General features: G+C 43.6%; 1 protein-coding gene across 3 annotated transcripts in view; it reads right to left on the bottom strand.

Moving 5' to 3' along the window:
• The window catches only part of LOC147449035 (uncharacterized), a 71,023-nt gene extending 61,530 nt beyond the window's left edge, over positions 1-9,493 (bottom strand). Inside the window, exons 1-2 of one of the 3 annotated variants that reach the window (XM_086521482.1) lie at positions 8,873-9,493; positions 8,095-8,564 (exon numbers count right to left, since the gene is read on the bottom strand). In XM_086521482.1, the coding sequence (XP_086377608.1) occupies positions 8,470-8,564; positions 8,873-9,140 (363 nt within the window). In that variant the 5' untranslated portion in view covers positions 9,141-9,493 and the 3' untranslated portion in view covers positions 8,095-8,469. Of the gene's footprint in view, positions 1-630; positions 2,193-8,094; positions 8,565-8,872 lie in introns of those variants that run through there. The other 2 variants (XM_086521480.1, XM_086521481.1) reach the window with 2 other exon arrangements.
• Positions 9,494-21,640: the final 12,147 nt, after the last annotated feature.

The raw sequence follows: 21,640 nt of genomic DNA, 5'->3' as shown, positions 1-21,640 counted from the left end.
CCACTGCCTTGTCCACCACCGCTTCCCAACTTTTTCTGGCCCATTAATGGGGTCGACCTCAGGTACCATAACCCCTTTGCCCGTCAAAATGACCAATTTAAATTATCGAAAGTTCGCTGGAGTTCCCCACCAGGATCCCCATGATCATTGTACATATTACCTATACAATCCGCCAAAAAACTTGGCTGCGCTGACACCAACTGAGGAGTTGCAGGTGAAAAGGATGCACACGACAACCATCGCCGATACAACACAAGTATGGGGCTACGACTACGTACAGTGCGGAGAAAGAAGGTTTTTGGCACATTTTGTCGACAGCCGACTGCAAGACATATTTTGAATTTACTTAACCATTTGAAGCAGCATGGATGATTAGGTTATGCATATGCTGCCAAAATTCAAAAGCTAGTAAATCAGCTAGATATGGCCAACAAACACAGCCAGCTGGTTCAGTGTGAAACATGTCTAATAGGATTGGATAACAATGATCCCAACATCAGTACGGATCTCACAAGGCAGACACTCGATAGTTTTGTTGAAAAAGTGGTCAAAGCGGAACGATTTCGTACACCAATAACAAATTTACTCAACCCAACAATGAATAATGCAGAAATACTGATGCCAATGTACCTGACAAATCTGGATTCTCTTGAATGGTTCGGCAATATCCCGGCACAGCTTGCCATCCTGAGTGTGGCCGTCGGAAGTGCAGCCAGCAGGAACGTGAATCCAGTGTTCGGGCTTGGTGCTTGGTGTTCAGGCTGCCGCAGAGAGGTCCACATGGATGTAGATTGCCCAAACAAAGATCTTTGATGTGAAATCTACAAGACCAACACCCACGATACAGCTCATTGTGTTTACAATGGCTTAGCATGCCAGCAGATGCCACTGCAGTCATTCCCGAGATTACACCTCAGCTGGTTCTCGAGTATGTACCCATACAAAAACCAGTGCAGTAGTATGTTATTGCACCACCAGCATCCCAGTCATATATCCCTTCCACACATATCTAGGGGTACATGCCGGGGCATAAGCAGACTTGTGGTCCACAATGTGTACATCTACCATCATGTGCAGCCAGTTGTCACAAATACTGAAGCCGCAGGACCAATTCAATTGCAGAGACAGAAGCCCGCAATGGCGAAGGGCAAGGCCAAGGGAACAATTTCTTAAGAGGATTCCGCAAGAACAACACCCATGATACGGATGATTGCGTTTACAATGGCTTAGCACGCCAGCAGATGCCGCTGACAATTGCAGTCATTCCCAAGTTTACACCTCAGCTGGTTCTCGAGTCTGTACCCATACAGAAACAAATGCAGTAGTAAGTCACTGTGCCACCAGCACCCCAATCAGTTATGCCTTCCACCCATTTCTAGGGGTACATGCCGGTGGATAATCAGAATTGTGGTTCTCGAGTCTGTACCCATATGGAAACGAATGCAGTAGTAAGTCACTGTGCCACCAGCACCCCAATCATATATGCCTTCCACCCATATCTAGGGGTACATGCCGGTGGATAATCAGAATTGTGGTCCACAATGTGTACCTCTACCATAATGTGCAGCCAATTTTCACGAAAAACCGCAGGACCAAGTCAATTGGCAGAGACAAAAGCCCACAACAACGAAGGGGAAGCCCGAGGCAATAATTCCTCAAGAGGATTGGAAATCGGCACAGGCTGAAGGAAATCGAGCAGTGGCCGGGGATAAGGAGCAAACACGAGAGGGTGTTATTACTGCAATGGTTCCAACCATCGAGTAAATGAATGTCCTTTACTAAGGGAGCGTGAGGCTGCACGACAAGCTGCAATTGCCCAATAGTTTCAACGACTGCCTAATAATGGAAATAGCACCAAGCCGTCATTATTGTCGAATTGCACCCGCAGTCAACGAGTGCTGGCTCAGTTGATAGAGCAAGAGCCTCTTGTGTCTAAGGTCTTGGGTTCAAACCTCCTTGACAACTCGTGTGACATGAAGCCCTTAGGGGTTGTTCCCATGGTCCATATGATGGGTTGGCCACCCTTAACCGGCTGGGATGCTCCACCTCATGGAGTCGGGTGTGTGAGTTGTAATTTCAAGTTCCTACTCTCTCGAAAAAAAAAAAAAAGAGGGATGCCCGCTTTTATTAATTAGCAAAGCATCCACTTGAGAGAGCAAGGGAGCAAACGATAAGCCACGGGTGGTAGATCGCAAGTGGTGGGCGAATAGGTCGCAAGTGTTGCAGCTCGCGTAGAAGCTAGGTTAGAGCTAGTGCCGTGAGGAGCTGGCTAGAAGATTTTTTTTTTTGCAAATTGAAGTGCACCTCTCAAGCACCACCAGGCCGCGTATGCGCTGGTTAGAGAAATGACCTTTAATCTACACGCCGTTGCATGAGTTCGGTGGTTTCTGTCTCATTGTATAACAAGGAAAGGATTTAGTGAAATCTGTGGAGATTCCGGGCAATAAAATGAACGATCACCCAATACAATATAGTAGTAGGTTGCAAAAATTTTGAAAGCATTAGCTTTAACGAAAAAATCATAGCAAATTCCATGGACAGCTTTTCAAGCAAAATGCAACAGATTGGAAAACAAAAGCGATGCGAGGCAGGGATAGTAAGGGTCGTGGCATGAGCATGCAGACATGGCACGAGGAAGTGGCAGCGGCAAGGTAGGCCAGCAGCATGTCCAGTGGGCTTTTATATTGCGTGCACTCGCTGCAAAGCGTCGTGGACGCATGTGCTCTGGTGAGAAGGAGCAAGGGATGCACGTAAGTTTTGATCAACTGGTTTATTGCATGTTGCAAGTGTGATGTGCCAAGAAGGTGCTTAGTGAATATTTGCCAGTGATGGTTGCCTTTGCTATCAAGTGACGACCAGCTACATGTTTGACTTGTCAATTGCATGTTGCATTTCTATGTTGGTGTGGCATTGCATAAACATGATCATTCCTAGATTTGGGTGTGTGTTTTTATCAACTACTAAGTTTTTGAGATGGGTTATGAATGGCAAACGTGGTCTGTTTTAGTGTGACAATGATTTCCTCTAGGCTTATTGTCAGGACAAGGGCAAGGCCAGGGGCCGGGCTAGGCAGTGTGGAAAGGGAATCCAACTAGGGCAAAGGGCTAGGAGCATTGCCTATATAGTGGGAAGTTGGGAGGTGGATTCCAAGCACTAGTTTCCCCTAGTCTTTACACTGGTATCAGAGCTCAGGGGGGAGGAAGGAGGAGAGTCGAGGGTATGGAAGCAATAGCTCATGCATGGCATCGGTCAGAGCATCTCCCTCTCTCTCTCTCTCTCTCTCTCTCTCTCTCTCTCTCTCTCTCTCTCTCTCTCTCTCTCTCTCTCTCTCTCTCGGAGTTCCACGGACGCAGGTCGCGGGAGCGGTCACTTGGCGGATGGAGGATTCGGAGTCGATGACGACCATGTGCAGAGCCGCTTAGGGCGGGATGTGTTAAAGAATATGTCCATTGTGCTATGGACGGCCGAACATATGACTATACTATGTTGTAAATATACTTTGGAGAATAGTTCAAAGAGAAGAAGAGAGAGCAGCACGTTGAATGGCTGCTACAGGGTAACGATTGTGTGTGTGTGTCTCGATGTGTGTTGGTGTGTGTGCGTAGTCTTCTTTCCTACCTTCTCCATCACCTGCGCACTCTACAAAGTGGTATCAGAGCTCAGTTTAAGGAGCTACAGTCAATACACAGATTTTCGCAGCTCTGAAAAACAGCCAAAAAGAGAGGTTTTTGGGTTATAACTCCCTCACACGAACTCGGAATGCAGTGATCCAAGAGTCTATCTTTATGTTTTTGGGCATTCCGGATGCATTGGCATACTCAGATTTTCCAAAATCTGCAATTTTCTGCAGTAAACAGCCAGCTCACACAAGCATAGGAGATTTCCAGTTTTGCACTCCGCAGTAGATTTACAGGTTACAGGTGAAGAATTCAGCATTAACACAGGTTTTGGAGAGCGACATAGAGCTTTTGCATCATGATATTCTGTTATCGAAGATTATGTTTGATTCTTGTGGGTTCGTTATGCACAGCCGTCTATGTAAGAAAGGTTGTGGGAAGAAGTTGAGCCGGTTATATTGTCAGATTGAGTACTTTGTGGTTATGTATGGATATGCGGTTAATGTATTTTGAAAAATTGCAGCCTTTGTGAGGGTCGAGTGAGGTTTTTTGAAGCCTTGCCTTGGAAGCTTTGGTACCTTGGCAAGGTGGATGAGGTACTGGAGCGAACCCCCGACTGGCCCCGCGAAAGACCTCATATGTCGTTTACGACTATGGGAAGAAGATGGATGTATGGATATGTGGTAAAGGATAAAGGACAGTGTATGGATTGCATTTGCATGCAGGTCCATGTGGACATTATTTTAGAGTATTTATGCATAGTATTGAGTCAGTCTGTGGCAAAGTGAGTCAATGGATTTTTCCTTGGCAGTGAGATTTTCTGTCAGTGTTTATGAGCACTTTGGTTGAGATTGTCACTTGAGATATTGTCCAAATACAAACGGAACTCTGCCGAAATTTTGTCAAAATCCTTTGGAAGAAATTGAGAGAGTGAAGATGGCAGAAAGTTCAACTCAAGTCACACAGATTGTTGGAGAGAAGCTGACCAGAGAGAACTACAGCATATGGTCTTACAGGATGGAGAACTTTATAATAGGCAAAGGCTTATGGGACTACATTACAGGTGAACAAGAGTGTCTCGAGATTGATTTGGAACCAAATAGAGAGAATGTTGAAACACATAAAACATGGCAAGCAAGAGTAGAAGCTTACAAGTGGATCGAGAATTCAAGGAAAGTGATGCATTGGATATCACTATGCATTAGTGACTTCTTTATACCACATGTGAAGAAGGCTCAATCTCCAAAGGAAGCATGGGAGATACTAGCAAGAATGAACAGCTCCAATACAGAACCACGAAAAGTTCACTTGAAGCAAAGGTTACATTGTGTATGGCGAGGAAATAGATCCATATCAGATTATGTGACAGAGATAAAGCAAATACAGGAAGATCTTGTGAGCATTAATGTTGAAGTTCCAGATGATGACTTAGTTTCAGTGACATTGAATGGTTTGGAACCGGAATACAAGTCATTGGATACATCTATATCTGTTCGAGGACACATGCCTGATTTTGAAGGGTTAGTAAACCTTTGTTTGCAAGAAGAGGTGAAGTTAAGCAAATCAGGTCCTTCTACATCAAATAACAATTGCAGAGATCAGGTTTTTTACTCTAGAGGTCATAGAAACAATAGAGGTGGAAGAGGAAACTATGGTTGTGGAAACAATGCTGGAAGAGGTCAATGGCAAAACCAACAAAGTCAAAGTTACAATGATTATAGCCAAAGAGGCAAGGGGAGAGCCCGACCTCGTGGACGTGGAGGTGGACAATTTGTACATCCTCAAAGAGATGGATATTGTAAAAGATGTGGCATTTATGGTCACTTTGAAAGAGAATGTTACACAAGGCTAAATCAAAATCGTGATCGTGGTGGAAGAGACCGAGGTTATGGCAGACATGGAGGAAACTTTACTGGATACAATCCTCATGATCAAAATATATATGACAATAGATCAAGTGGACATTTATTCCTATGAAGCATGTTGTTGGAAGCATGGTGGAGCCACATCATACAAATGATTGGTATTTAGATAGTGGTGCCACAAATCATATGACATAGCATGGTGAATGGTTTGACAGAAAAGAGAAGTTAGAAGAGGATGAGTTTGTCGCTACAAGTGATGATACTATGCATCGGATTGCACATGTTGGTTCAGTTCCATTGCTAGAAAAAGACGGGACATACAACACATTGGGAGATGTTCTATATGTGCCTTCAATCACAGAGAATTTAGCATCAGTTGAACAGATAACAGATCAAGGGTTGCAAGTCCGTTTTAATTGTTATGGCTGCTTCATAGAGGAGTTTCACAAAGGCAGACCACGCAAGATATTGGCACATGGACGAAAGAAAGATGGCTTGTTCTCATTGGAAGCTGGAGATCCATGTTTACAGAGTGGTATGTATGCAAACCAGAGTTACCGGGGAACGCCCCCTAGCCCCCGTTCCGGTGTTCCGTTAGGCAGTTCCCTTCCCGAACGTTCCGAAACGTCCCGGAACGTCTAACGTTCCGGGAGGCCAGTGCAAACCGGAACGTTCCAGAATGCCCCTGGAAAGACCAACGGCTACAAACAAATTTGGCAAAAAATTGAAAAAGTTGAAGTAAATGTTTGGGCTTCTTTTTGAAGTGTGCAAGGCCTCAAGGACTCATAAAATGCACCCCCCTCCCCCTTTCTCTCCACAAGCTAATCCTCAAGGCTCAAGCTCTCTCCCTCTCACACTCTCAAGATCTCTCCCTCTCAAGACTCACTCTCTCAAGGCTCAAGGCTTCAAGCCTTCAAGCTCTCTTCCTCTCCCTCCCACTCTCTCAAATCTCTCTCTCTCCCTCTCACTCTCTCAAATCTCTCCCTCTCACTCTCTCTCTCTCTCTCTCTCTCTCTCTCTCTCTCTCTCTCTCTCTCTCTCATTCATCATCTAGTCATAGCAAGGTTGAATGGTCTTCAAAACGAGTTTTTTGTGAGTATTAGAGTCAAAGCACTCTAATACTCCTTGTATTTAAACACAAGGAGCTAAAAAATGCACTATTTGGGTGTTTCTTATACCTCCCGTTCCAGACCCCTAGCCGTTCCCCCGTTCAGGGGGGATCCCGTCGCCGTTCCCGTTCCGCGTTCCGGGTAACTATGATGCAAACAAATGAGCCACTCAAGATAATTGGGCAGAGTTATGGCATAAGAGAATTAGTCATGTCAATTTTAGAAGACTAAAGCATATGCAATCAAATCAAATTGTACGTGGATTACCAAAGTTTGGCAGATTGAATTTTGATCATGTTTGTGAAGCTTGTCAATCTGGACAGCAACCTCGTTTACCATTTCCAAAGAGGAGGAGAATTAGCCAAAGTCCTTTGGAAATTGTTCATTCAAATATTTGGGGACCTTGTGTGATCATGCTACGCCAAATGGTTGTCGATATTTTATCACATTCACGGATGATTACAGCAAAATGACATGGGTTTAGTTTCTAAAGGCAAAGTCAGAGGCATTTGAGGTGCTCTTCGAGTTCAAAGTTATGGTTGAGAAAGAGAATGGTTGCCAAATTAAATGCCTACGTACAGATGGAGGGGGAGAGTACATGTCACACACTTTTTATGATTACTTACGTGAACAAGGTATAAGAAGACAGATTACTTGCAGATACACACCACAACAAAATGGAGTTGCTGAGAGAGAGAATCGAGTCATAGCAGAGATTGCAAGAGCCATGATGAATGAGATGAATATGCCATTAACATATTGGGCTGAAGCAGTTCATACAGCAGTACACATTATGAATCGAACACCAACAGCTGCCATTCATGAAATTTCACTTTATGAGAGACTTTATGGGATCAAGCCAACAGTTTCTTACATGAAAGTTTTTGGATGTGTTTGCTATGTTCATGTGCAAAATGAAGCAAGAAAGCTTTGATGAAGAGCATGGTTTACCACATTTCAGGACACCTGGCAGTAAGCATATTTAGAAATATGTACCCCCATATACAAGAGCATCCATCTCATCATCCATAGCTGACTCCCATTCTGATTTTCCAATTGCCTCTTGAAAACATGTAGGCTCTTTATGTTGCACACGTGAAACCATGTATGTATAATGTGTACGCATATAACCGTTGTATGTCAATCTATCAACTGGATAACACACCCTCTCTGATCTTCTCAACTGTGGTGCACTCTTCTCTTCAACTCTTGCATATGGGGATACATATTTCTCAATATGCTTACTGCCAGGTGTCCTCAAATGTGGTAAATCATGCTCTTCATCGAAGCTTTCATCTCCAGAACTCTCTTCAACCACTTTCTTCTTGCCTTTCTCGTCTTGCTTCTTATCTCGCAAACAACCGCTCCATGGGTTGACACTTTCTGTACTCTCCTCTGCCATATCTGGTCCCGAAATAGTTCTTGTTGATAAGACTGGACCATCGACAATAACTGTTTCGGGACCACATATGGCAGAGGAGAATACAGGAAGTGCCAACCCAAGGAGCAATCGTTTGCGAGATAAGAAGCAAGACGAGAAAGGCAAGAAGAAGTGCTTGAAGAGAGTCCACCCCCAAAGCCTACAAACCCACCCACTATCGAGAGCCCGCCACATCCGCGTCTTTGACAACCAAAACGCCACTCGTGGCTACCACTGCCTTGTCCACCACCGCTTCCCAACTTTTTCTGGCTCATTAATGGGGTCGACCTCAGGTACCATAACCCCTTTGCCCGTCAAAATGACCAATTTAAATTATCGAAAGTTCGCTGGAGTTCCCCACCAGGATCCCCATGATCATTGTACATATTACCTATACAATCCGCCAAAAAACTTGGTTGCGCTGACACCAACTGAGGAGTTGCAGGTGAAAAGGATGCTCACGACAACCATCGCCGATACAACACAAGTATGGGGCTACGACTACGTACAGTGCGGAGAAAGAAGGTTTTTGGCACATTTTGTCGACAGCCGACTGCAAGACATATTTTGAATTTACTTAACCATTTGAAGCAGCATGGATGATTAGGTTATGCATATGTTGCCAAAATTCAAAAGCTAGTAAATCAGCTAGATATGGCCAACAAACACAGCCAGCTGGTTCAGTGTGAAACATGTCTAATAGGATTGGATAACAATGATCCCAACATCAGTACGGATCTCACAAGGCAGACACTCGATAGTTTTGTTGAAAAAGTGGTCAAAGCGGAACGATTTCGTACACCAATAACAAATTTACTCAGCCCAACAATGAATAATGCAGAAATACTGATGCCAATGTACCTGACAAATCTGGATTCTCTCGAATGGTTCGGTAATATCCCGGCACAGCTTGCCATCCTGAGTGTGGCCGTTGGTAGTGCAGCCAGCAGGAACGTGAATCCAGTGTTCGGGCTTGGTGCTTGGTGTTCAGGCTGCCGCAGAGAGGTCCACATGGATGTAGATTGCCCAAACAAAGATCTTTGATGTGAAATCTACAAGACCAACACCCACGATACAGCTCATTGTGTTTACAATGGCGTAGCATGCCAGCAGATGCCACTGCAGTCATTCCCGAGATTACACCTCAGCTGGTTCTCGAGTATGTACCCATACAAAAACCAGTGCAGTAGTATGTTATTGCACCACCAGCATCCCAGTCATATATGCCTTCCACACATATCTAGGGGTACATGCCGGGGCATAAGCAGACTTGTGGTCCACAATGTTTACATCTACCATCATGTGCAGCCAGTTGTCACAAATACTAAAGCCGCAGGACCAATTCAATTGCAGAGACAGAAGCCCGCAATGGCGAAGGGCAAGGCCAAGGGAACAATTTCTTAAGAGGATTCGGCAAGAACAACACCCATGATACGGATGATGTATAACAAGGGATGTATAACAAGGAAAGGATGTAGTGAAATCTGTGGAGATTCCGGGCAATAAAATGAACGATCACCCAATACAATATAGTAGTAGGTTGCAAAAATTTCGAAAGCATTAGCTTTAACGAAAAAATCATAGCAGATTCCATGGACGGCGTTTCAAGCAAAATGCAACAGATTGGAAAACTAAAGCGATGTGAGGCAGGGATAGTAAGGGTGGTGTCATGAGCATGCAGACATGGCACGAGGAAGTGGCAGCGGCAAGGCAGGCCAGCAGCATGTCCAGTGGGCTTTTATATTGCGTGCACTCGCTGCAAGGTGTCGTGGACGCATGCGCTCTGGTGAGGAGGAGCAAGGGATGCACGTAAGTTTTGATCAACTGGTTTAATGCATGTTGCAAGTGTTATGTGACAAGAAGGTGGTTAGTGAATATTTGCAAGTGATGGTTGCCTTCGCTATCAAGTGACGACCAGCTACATGTTTGACTTGTCAATTGCATGTTGCATTTCTATGTTGGTGTGGCATTGCATAAACATGATCATTCCTAGATTGGGTGTGTGTTTTTATCAACTACTAAGTTTTTGAGATGGGTTATGAATGGTAAACGTGGTCTGTTTTAGTGTGACAATGATTTCCTCTAGGCTTATTGTCAGGACAAGGGCAAGGCCAGGGGCCGGGCTAGGCAGTGTGGAAAGGGAATCCAGCTAGGGCAAAGGGATAGGAGCATTGCCTATATAGTGGGAGGTTGGGAGGTGGATTCCAAGCACTAGTTTCCCCTAGTCTTTACACTGGTATCAGAGCTCAGGGGGGAGGAAGGAGAAGGAGGGTGGAGGGTATGGAAGCAATAGCTCATGCATGGCATCGGTCAGAGCATCTCCCTCCCTCCCTCTCTCTCTCTCTCTCTCTCTCTCTCTCTCTCTCTCTCTCTCTCTCTCTCTCTCTCTCTCTCTCTCTCGGAGTTCCACGAACACAGGTCGCAGTAGCGGTCCCTTGGAGGATGGAGGATTCGGGGTCGATGACGACCGTGTGCAGAGCCGCTTAGGGCGGGATGTGTTAAAGAATATGTCCATTGTGCTATCGGCGGCGGAACATACGACTATACTATGTTGTAAATATACTTTGGATAATAGTTCAAAGAGAAGAAGAGTGAGAGCAGCACGTTGAATGGCTGCTACAGAGTAACGATTGTGTGTGTGTGTCTCGATGTGTGTTGGTGTGTGTGCGTAGTCTTCTTTCCTACCTTCTCCATCACCTGCGCACTCTACAAAGTGGTATCAGAGCTCAGTTTAAGGAGCTACAGTCAATACACAGATTTTCGTAGCTCTGAAAAACAGCCAAAAAGAGAGGTTTTTTGGTCATAACTCCCTCACACGAACTCGGAATGCAGTGATCCAAGAGTCTATCTTTATGTTTTTGGGCATTCCGGATGCATTGGCATACTCAGATTTTTCAAGATCTGCAATTTTCTGCAATAAACGGCAGTTCACACAAGCATAGGAGATTTTCAGTTTTGCACTCCGCAGTAGATTTACAGGTTATAGGTGAAGAATTCAGCATTTACACAGGTTTTGGAGAGCGACATAGAGCTTTTACATCATGATATTGTGTTATCGAAGATTATGTTTGGTTGTTGTGGGTCCGTTATGGACACTTGTCTATGTAAGAAAGGTTGTGGGAAGAAGTTGAGGCGGTTATATTATCAGATTGAGTACTTTGTGGTTATGTATGGATATGCGGTTAATGTATTTTGAAAAACTGCAGCCTTTGTCAGGGTCGATTGAGGTTTTTTGAAGCTTTGCCTTCCGAGCTTTGGTACCTTGGCAAGGTGGATGAGGTACTGGAGCGAACCCCCAACTGGCCCCGCGAAAGATCTCATATGTCGTTTACGACTATGGGAAGAAGGTGGATGTATGGATGTGTGGTACAGGACAGTGCATAGATTGCATTTGCATACAGGTCCATGTGGACATTGTTTTAGAGTATTTATGCATAGTATTGAGTCAGTCTGTGGGCAAAGTGAGTCAGTGGATTTTTCCTTGGCAGTGAGAGATTTTCTGTCAGTGTTTATGAGCACTTTGGTTGAGATTGTCACTTGAGATATTGTCCAAATACAAACGAAACTCTGCCGAAATTTTGTCAAAATCCTTTGGAAGAAATTGAGAGAGTGAAGATGGCAAAAAGCTCAACTCAAGTCACATAGATTGTTGGAGAGAAGCTGACCAGAGAGAACTACAGCATATGGTCTTACAGAATGGAGAACTTTATAATGGGCAAAGGTTTATGGGACTACATTACAGGTGAACAAGAGTGTCTCGAGGTTGATTTGGAACCAAATAGAGAGAATGTTGAAGCACATAAAACATGGCAAGCAAGAGTAGAAGCTTATTAGAAGTGGATTGAGAATTCAAGGAAAGTGATGCATTGGATTTCACTATGCATTAGTGACTTCTTTATACCACATGTGAAGCAGGCTCAATCTCCAAAGGAAGCATGGGAGATACTAGCAAGAATGAACAGCTCCAATACAGCACCATGAAAAGTTCACTTGAAGCAAAAGTTACATTATGTATGGCGAGGAAATAGATCCATATCAGATTATGTGACAGAGAAAAAGCAAATACAGGAAGATCTTGCGAGCATTAATGTTGAAGTTCCAGATGATGACTTAGTTTCAGTGACATTGAATGGTTTGGGACCGGAATACAAATCATTAGATACATCTATATTTGTTCGAGGACACATGCCTGATTTTGAAGAGTTAGGAAACCTTTGTTAGCAAGAAGAGGTGAAGTTAGGCAAATCAGGTCCTTCTACATCAAATAACAATTGCAGAGATTAGGTTTTTTACTCTAGACGTCGTGGAAACAATAGAGGTGGAAGAGGAAACTATGGTCGTGGAAACAATGCTGGAAGAGGTCAATGGCAAAACCAACAAAGTCAAAGTTACAATGATTATAGCCAAAGAGGCAAGGGAAGAGCCCGACCTCGTGGACGTGGAGGTGGACGATTTGTATATTCTCAAAGAGATGGATATTGTAACAGATGTGGCATTTATGGTCACTTTGAAAGAGAATGTTCCACAAGGCTAAATCAAAATCGTGATTGTGGTGGAAGAGGCTGAGGTTATGGCAGACATGGAGGAACCTTTTCTGGATACAATCCTCATGATCAAAATATATATGACAATAGATCAAGTGGACATTTATTTCCTATGAAGCATGTTGTTGGAAGCATGGTGGAGCCACATCATAAAGATGATTGGTATTTAGATAGTGGTGCAACAAATCATATGACATATCATGGTGAATGGTTTGACAGAAAAGAGAAGTTAGAAGAGGATGAGTTTGTCGCTACAAGGGATGATACTATGCATCGGATTACACATGTTGGTTCAGTTCCATTGCTAGAAAAAGACGGGACATACAACACATTGGGAGATGTTGTATACGTGCCTTCAATCACAAAGAATTTAGCATCAGTTGGACAGATGACAGATCAAGGGTTGCAAGTCCGTTTTCATCGTTATGGCTAATTCATAGCGGAGTTTCACAAAGGCAGACCAGGCAAGATATTGGCACGTGGACGAAAGAAAGATCGCTTGTTCTTATTGGAAGCTGGAGATCCATGTTTACACAGTGGTATGTATGCAAACAAATGAGCCACTCAAGATAATTGGGCAGAGTTATGGCATAAGAGGATTGGTCATGTCAATTTTAGAAGACTAAATCATATGCAATCAAATCAAATTGTACGTGGATTACCAAAGTTTGGCAGATTGAATTTTGATCATGTTTGTGAAGCTTGTCAATCTGGAAATCAATCTCGTTTACCATTTCCAAAGAGGGGGAGAATTAGCCAAAGTCCTTTGGAAATTGTTCATTCAGATATTTGGGGACCTTGTGATCATGCTACGCCAAATGGTTGTCGATATTTTATCACATTCATGGATGATTACAACAAAATGACATGGGTTTAGTTTCTAAAGGCAAAGTCAGAGTCATTTGAGGTGTTCTTCGAGTTCAAAGTTATGGTTGCGAAAGAGAATGGTTGTCAAATTAAATGCCTACGTACAAATGGAGGGGGAGAGTACATGTCACACACTTTTTATGATTACTTACGTGAACAAGGTATAAGAAGACAGATTACTTGCAGATACACACCACAACAAAATGGAGTTGCTAAGAGAAAGAATAGAGTCATAGCAGAGATTGCAAGAGCCATGATGAATGAGATGAATATGCCATTAACATATTGGGCTGAAGCAGTTTATACAGCAGTACACATTATGAATCGAACACCAACAGCTGCCATTCATGAAATTTCACCTTATGAGAGACTTTATGGGATCAAGCCAACAGTTTCTTACATGAAAGTTTTTGGATGTGTTTGCTACGTTCATGTGCCAAATGAAGCAAGAAAGCTTCGATGAAGAGCATGGTTTACCACATTTAAGGACACCTGGCAGTAAGCATATTGAGAAATATGTACCCCCATATACAAGAGCATCCATCTCATCATCCATAGCTGACTCCTTTTCTGATTTTCCAATTGCATCTTGAAAACATGTAGGCTCTTTATGTTGCACACGTGAAACCATGTATGCATAATGTGTACGCATGTAACCGTTGTATGTCAATCTATCAATTGGATAACACACCCTCTCTGATCTTCTCAACTGTGGTGCACTCTTCTCTTCAACTCTTGCATATGGGGATACATATTTCTCAATATGCTTACTGCCAGGTGTCCTCAAATGTGGTAAACCATGCTCTTCATCGAAGCTTTCATCTCCAGAACTCTCTTCAATCACTTTCTTCTTGCCTTTATCGTCTTGCATCTTATCTCGCAAACGACCGCTCCATGGGTTGACACTTCTTGTACTCTTCTCTGTCATATGTGGTCCCGAAATAGTTCTTGTTTATGTGGACCTTAACAAGTCTTTCTAAGTATCCGACCATTTCTGGCCACTGAAATTGCTTCTAATACGTCGTGCTGAAAATGGTTTAGAAAACAGATGTGACCTGCCACTAGGGACCTTGTCATGACACATACTTGAAATAGTGGCACCAGTGTCAGTCCCAGAGACTCATATTTGCCACATGTGGAATATGTCTCAACTAAGGATGTCGGAAAAAAGAACATCCTACAATAACAAGATGTACTTGTGTGTGGAGGAACTGCAAACACTCTATGACGGGAGTGAGAGGAACCCTCATTAGCATTGCTCCACACTGGCTAAACCGTACTCCTTGAGTTCCTAGACCATGTTGTATCCCATGTGACAACATGTGCCAAGGTGAACCTGACAAGTGGGTTCATAATAGCATAATGTATTGTGGACACTACGACCCAAAATACTTTTTCCGACATGCCCTTGGCATGGCTCTAAAACGTTCAAGTGTATTTATATGACTTGAAAAGACCAAGCAAAGCATACTAAAAAATGGAATAACATCAAATCAATAGATGCGTACCTCGAGATTTGAACTGAATGTTCACTTACCCGTATTCAAATGCACAAGAGCACCTCGCCCACCTGTGGAAAAACAAGCAACATTGCATTGGAAACCCTGGGTGTTGCCTTCGCAATCCAAAACCGTTGTTTAGAATCTACGTAGTCAAACCCCATGGTAAAACCTTTGTAGGAACTGCTCAACTAGCAGGTCACTGTAATCAACATAGTCAACCATGTACAAAATGATTGGAATCAACTTGAAAAGTTGAATTTGCCCGCTACCGCATGGTAAATTGCAAAATTTGTTCCTTGAAAGTATAATGGGTATAGGTCAAACTGTGATCCTCAATGACTATGGGAAGATGTAGCAATCACCTGCTGGGTCGTACCCCAAAACAGTATGTCCATAGACACTCCGTAGTGCTATAGAAGGAGAAGGAAATCAACAAAAGTGAAATGCCTAGCTCTAGCCATGCTGTCTCAAGTGATTGCTGCATCGATACTTCCTTGTAGAGATCAGTTGCTGTGAGTTGAATATTATCAAAAACTCAACTTGAGTGTCGCACTGAAAACATTTAGTGCAAAAATGACACCCTAAACATCCGTAATGACAAGACTCTTGCTTATCCAGTAACGTCGATGCGTACTTCCCTGGGTAGATTTGTTAGATCTTGAAAAGAATCACTCAAAGAATGCCAATAGTTAGGTCTTACCCTTGGCCTGACAATGGCTCTTAGCCAGTGTGGCTCATAGCCATTATGAAAATTAGTGTTCAATGGACGAACCGATGAAGACTAATTTGAGTAGCATTTTAGATATGTGTTAGCTGAGAGTTAGAGAACCTTGGCTCATGCTAACTCACGAGCAAAACATGTATCAAAAGCTTCTTAGAAGATTTTCATTATTCCCTTAGAGAGAGAGAGAGAGAGAGAGAGAGAGAGAGGGAGAGAGAGAGAATGAGCATGCTGGGTTGAGGAACTTTCCTTAAGTTTTTAGAGTGTATATCCAAGCTGTGTGCTCTTACGCATCTTATGCCTAAATTGCAGCTTATCGTATAAGCATTCCACAGTTTTCCGGTGTGACTCTCTCATCGAGAGAGGTAACAGAAAAACAGAACATGCATTCCGACCCACCTACCATGCAGGGGTCCTGATTGTATGAGGACGACTTAGCATTGGCACTTTGCCCGCAAAATAAGTCCTAGATTTAGGTTCCTTTTAGTGTTGTTGTGTGTTGATAGCAACCAACAATCATATTAAACAATCCATCACTTAGTCTGTCCTTGACAGAGTTGTGAGTGTGATAGCGGAAGCATTATACGTAAAGCGGTAGAATTGAATACACCTCACAAGCATGTCTTGCATGCAGAATTGTAAGCCCTTGCGGAGAGTGATGGCCTCAATCGTGAGAACCAAAACCATAAGTGCCTTGCACAGTTTAGACTGGTAGGGATTCTGTGAACTGATATTCCCTATTTTGCCAGTTCCCCGAAGCCTTGCTTCATATAAAATTGCCAAAGCACTTTGCTTTGCACAATGACAATAATTGCCAAGTAAAGTGTAAATAGGGAAAAACAAGAAAAACTTAAACTTGGCTAACCTGGTCGTTGTTGCTGCAACCAGTTGTCATGAAATTTGGAAGGAAAAACTCATTCCAAAACAGCTCATAACCATATCTGCACAGACGCTATCGTATGTCCTATACACCCGTCTGGGACATAATGGAATAACCTGCAAACACATTGCCTATTCCTTCCCAATTGTGTATGCTCATAGCATATGCCAAACGTGGATAGCCTCAATGCAAGTTGTATAAATTAAAGCCTTGCTTCATAGAACTATGTCTGTCCTCATTGCCAACAAATGCTATGGACGACAGATGTCCTAGCAAAGAGACTCGACCTTGTCGATCCTGCACAAAAAATCGACCTTTCGAGTTGTAAATGTAAGTGAAAAATAGTAGAACACGTACAAGTTATGCATCTCAGACCTGCTTGGATTACTCATTCCATTTCTACTCTACTTCATGCTATCAAGGGCCATGCCGAATTCGCAACCAATGTGGAATTGTGTGAGAACTGCAAGGCTCTTACCTGCTAGGTTTGATTGCCATTGTTTGTGACAATCTCCACCTCTAGCATTAGTGTCTGCATCACCACATAATGTGGTTAAACGATGTATAGGAAGAGAAGCCTTGCTTTTCCACAAGCCGAAACTCAGGGTTCTTGCCAGTCGCCCTGAAATCGGCCATGCCGATCAGCGATTGAACCGTGCAAACCAATTTTGCACACATAAGCCAAACTGGCAACAGACCTTGCCGTTGCATCAAAAATAAATCTTTGAAATGCTATCCGTATAAGTTTGCAAAGTAAAATTTCATAGAAATTAAGAACATCCTTGGAATTACGAAAACTAAACTTGATGAGCATGGCGTTTGTCCGTGTACGCGGCAAGCATATCCTCATATTTTTGATCCCCTTTGCGAGAAACATCTCGCATGCCGCATAATCATCTCTACCAAGCTTCGCGTGCCGAAACCCAGTTCGGTAACCAACGAAAACTCAAAAATTTGGATATCTCCGGGAGTGGAAATTCGAAATTTTGCTATCTATGATTTTGGGATAAAAGCCCCCTTGGAAATCTCTTTCTGATGAGATGCGGAAGCACTTTGCTTCCTCTCTATTGTATTGGGCATGCCGTGCAGCCATGGCCCCTTTGTCGAGGCTCGAACATAAGCATGCATGACATAACAAGCATACCTTGGAAAAACCGCACATGCATCCTGGCCATGGCTTGAAATCCTGCACATGCTATAATTGGTTCGAGATTACCTAAATATGCATGATGCGTACTGTCAAGCTGCCAAATGAGGTGACGAGGTGTCTTTGCCGTGGGCTAAGGCCCTTAGGGTAAAGGTGCCCAATTTTGGGCGCCTGCTTGTGGACACCAAAAAAAGAGAGAAAAAAAATATTGAAACCTGCAACCGCCATGGCGGCTCTGCGCGAGAGAGGAAACCGGACACCACAGGACCTTGGCATCGAATTGGGGCTTGGCCCTGTGTCGAAAAATGCCGCTTGCCACCATGCGCTCCCATTCAGCCTATCTGCGAGCGGTTTGGTGGAGGTGGAGCTTTGCTACTTCCCCGCTGCAAGCGGCCTTACCCACGGCCTTCCGTCGACTTCTCTTCCCGCCTTCCCCGCCTGTGGAGAAGTCCTTCCCACGGCCATGCCCTGTCGGCTTGTCCACGATCGGAGAGTGAGAGAGAGTGCCCTTGAGAGGCCATGCCTCATGCTGAAGTCGATGAAGAGAGAGAGAGAGAGAGAGAGAGAGAGAGAGAGAGAGAGAGAGAGAGAGAGAGAGAGAGAGAGAGAGAGAGAGAGAGAGAGAGAGAGAGAGAGAGGGGGGGGGGAGGAGAGAGAATCCGTGAAGGCATGCAAATCCATGCCTCGCCATGCAAAAACCATCTCCGTTGCTTTTCCTCCATCACTCCCCTCTCCCCTGAGCTTTGATACCAGTGAAAGGGCATAGGAAGATAGACATGCCATTAACCACCCAACCATACCTATATATAGGCCCTTGGCCCTCCTATATATGGCCCTTGTACCTTATTTGTATCCATCGGCCCTTGGCCAGGGTCGTGCCCTTCTATAGTCCTACCCTTGGCATGACAATTTACCCCAATGTAAGTATATGTTTTTGGTTTCTTTTTCTTTCCAATTATGTTTGATTACGTTTTGTACAAGGGATGTTTGAGCTAGAAGGCTTTCACCCAGCTTGCTCTAGCCGCATGACACGGTCATGTAAGAGCACAATATTTTGAGAAAATAGTTTTCTCTCTTCCCTGTTCCTCAAGATGCTGTGATGGGTTTGATTCTTGTTGAAACAGTTACAGACCTACAAGGTATGGTTCTGTTTGGCACATGTTATCACATGGGATACAACATGGTGTAGGAACTCAAGGAGTTTGGTTTAGCCAGTGTGGAGCAATAATAATGAGGGTCCCTCTCACTCACGTCACAGAGTGTTAGCAGCTACCTCCACACACAAGTACATCTCGTGCTTGATGGATGTCACTTTTCCTGATGTCCTTATTTGAGACATATTCCACATGTGGAGAATATGAGTCTCTGGGATTGACAGTGGCGCCTAATTCCTAATGATGTGTCGCGACAAAGTCCCTACGTGCTGGTCGCATCCGTTTATTAGACCATTTGGAGCACATCGTATCACGAACAATTTTAGTGGCGAGAAATTATTGGGTACTCAATACAGACTTGTTGCGATGACAAGTGCTGTGAAACCACCTTATTAACGGAGGGTCGTTTCTATATATAGCCAAGTATGCTAAGTTACTGAGAATGTCTCATGGCTGGTACTAGGTGTGACTAAGCTTTCACATTCTGTTATGGTCCAACTCTTGTTGAAAGGCTTTCACGCACGTACCGTGGAAAGTCTCGTCATGGAATTGCGGTTTGGATAAATTTTTGTTAAATGCATGCACACTAGGTGTTACGGGCCCTAGTGTTTAACACTGATTTATTTGGAGCGGCATGCAAATTCATGGACTTTATTCTTTTTGCACCTTTTTGCACTGTAAGTGCAATCTCTACTGCAGATTTGGTTGCATCCACTCCATATCGAGTATATGGCTGGATACTCACTGGTTGAGTCATAGTTTATCGTTAGTCATGGAAGACTGTCTGTAAGTGGTTGGGGGACAATACCTCACTCTTACTGGTGCTATCCATCGAGCGTTGGATGGGCAGCTTACAAGTATTTTTCTAATGCTAAAGGATCTGCTAAGAGCATACGTTTGTACAAAGCATTCTCAATAGGCGATTCTCTTCCTATTCTAGAATTGCTTGGGTTTTCAACTTTGAACACCTATTTGCAATAGTTTCATAAGTCAAGGACTTAGTAGGTGTGCTGACAAAGTATGTTGGCATGTAACCTATATTAGGGGTGAACATGTAGTTCTGTGTGTTCCAAAATGGTCAGAAGTCTGACATGAGGACTCTCCCTATTCTATCCCGTAGTAGCTATGAGCTTTTTAAGATACTCACGCGAGTTGGAAATCTGGCTCACAACTTCATGGAAAGTTGCGCCAAGGTTTTCTTGCATTATTCCAGTACCTTTAGAAGATCTGAAAATTGGTTATGCCTTTGGATAACTCTTAGTTGTGGTTACTCCTTTACAATACTCAAGTGAGTTATACATGGAGTTACCATTCGACCCAAGTGCTTGCAAAAGGACAACAATGTTGAAAATCAAGATGTTCCATTGAACCTCCTCATTGCATTAAGTATCGGTTGGCTCGCGTATGGGATGCCAACACGGAAAACATCGGTGTTCTTACGAAGATAGTACCACTTTTGTTTTCGAGGATGAAAACTAAGGGGGGAGTAATGTCAGGACGACAAGGGCAAGGCCAGGGAGTCATGTGGGCCAGGGGGGGGCCGGGCTAGGTAGTGTGGAAAGGGAATCCGGCTAGGGCAAAGGGCTAGGAGCATTGCCTATATAGTGGGAGGTTGGGAGGTGGATTCCAGGCACTAGTCTCCCCTACTCTTTACACTTATGACATGTGTAGAGTGAAACAAGATGGCACAACTAAAGGTAAAGCTCGATTGAAGGGAGATGCAGGTGAGGGAAGTCACTCAACGAAGATGGAAAGGCCTTCTAGAATAATGGAAAATAGTGTCATTATTTTGATTAGAGGCAGAGACATAGATATAGGACTTTTGTCATGCATACAATCATTTCCTAAGAAGGAGATGTTGGTATGTGCAGTCAAGAGGGGAGGGGATGTGTTCCACCCACACTTTCAAATGGTGATCCGTATATGGACAAGCTTGTTGATAGCCGCCAACAAAAAAATCAAGGAATACCTAGGATGGAACAAAGTTTCTCCGTCGGGAGCCATGGTGCTCTACCACACTTTAAAGCAATGAAAGATGCATACATTCGAAGAGATGGTCAAGTATTGTCTAACGTACAAAGGTCAACCACACTTTTGAATGGTCATGCATAATATCAAGGTAGATAACATAAAAAAAGGGGTTGAGTTGTACAGTTTGTATGGTACTGATGACTTGAAAAAAAAGCATGTTTCACACCAATGAATATCTTTGATAGAGTGTTCATGTTTTGGAATTTTAAATTAGCGTGTGACCCGCTAGCACGACAAGAGGTGCTTAAGATTAGGAACGCTCATTGTGCAATGCTTGAAACTCGCGACAACGCTATGACCGTCGCTCATTGTGTCGACTATAGCAACGACTCCTCTATAGGTAAATATAGCGACCCCTATAACGACGCTCATAGCATCGACTATAGCGACAATGACTCTGTAGGTAAAAATGACCCGAGAGTGCCAAAACTCAGATTTATGCTGAGTTTTGGCGCTCTCGAGTAAACGATGACAAAAATGCTAGAGAGGTAATTTCTCTCACCTCCGTCTCATGCACACACACGCACGCACGTGCACACCACTATAAGAGAAAAAATGTAGAACCGCTAGCATAGTTGCAGAAAACCAAAGGAAAATAGAAAGAGAAAATATCACGTGTGCGGCAATAACAACGGCAAAATATGCGATAGTGGTAAAAGAGCAATATACGCGGTAATAGTCGTAGGTTTATACCCATGGCTATTACCGCGTGCATTGCCGCTGCTATTACCATGTATATTACCGCTAAACTCCTATTCAAAAATAAAGGTGCTCGTTTGGGCC

This window comes from Adiantum capillus-veneris, chromosome 10 (genome assembly GCF_014529385.1).
Source record: "Adiantum capillus-veneris isolate H3 chromosome 10, ASM1452938v2, whole genome shotgun sequence".
NCBI lineage: Eukaryota > Viridiplantae > Streptophyta > Polypodiopsida > Polypodiales > Pteridaceae > Adiantum > Adiantum capillus-veneris.
Note: the sequence above shows the minus strand (reverse complement) of the source record. Positions and strands in the feature narration are given on the sequence as shown.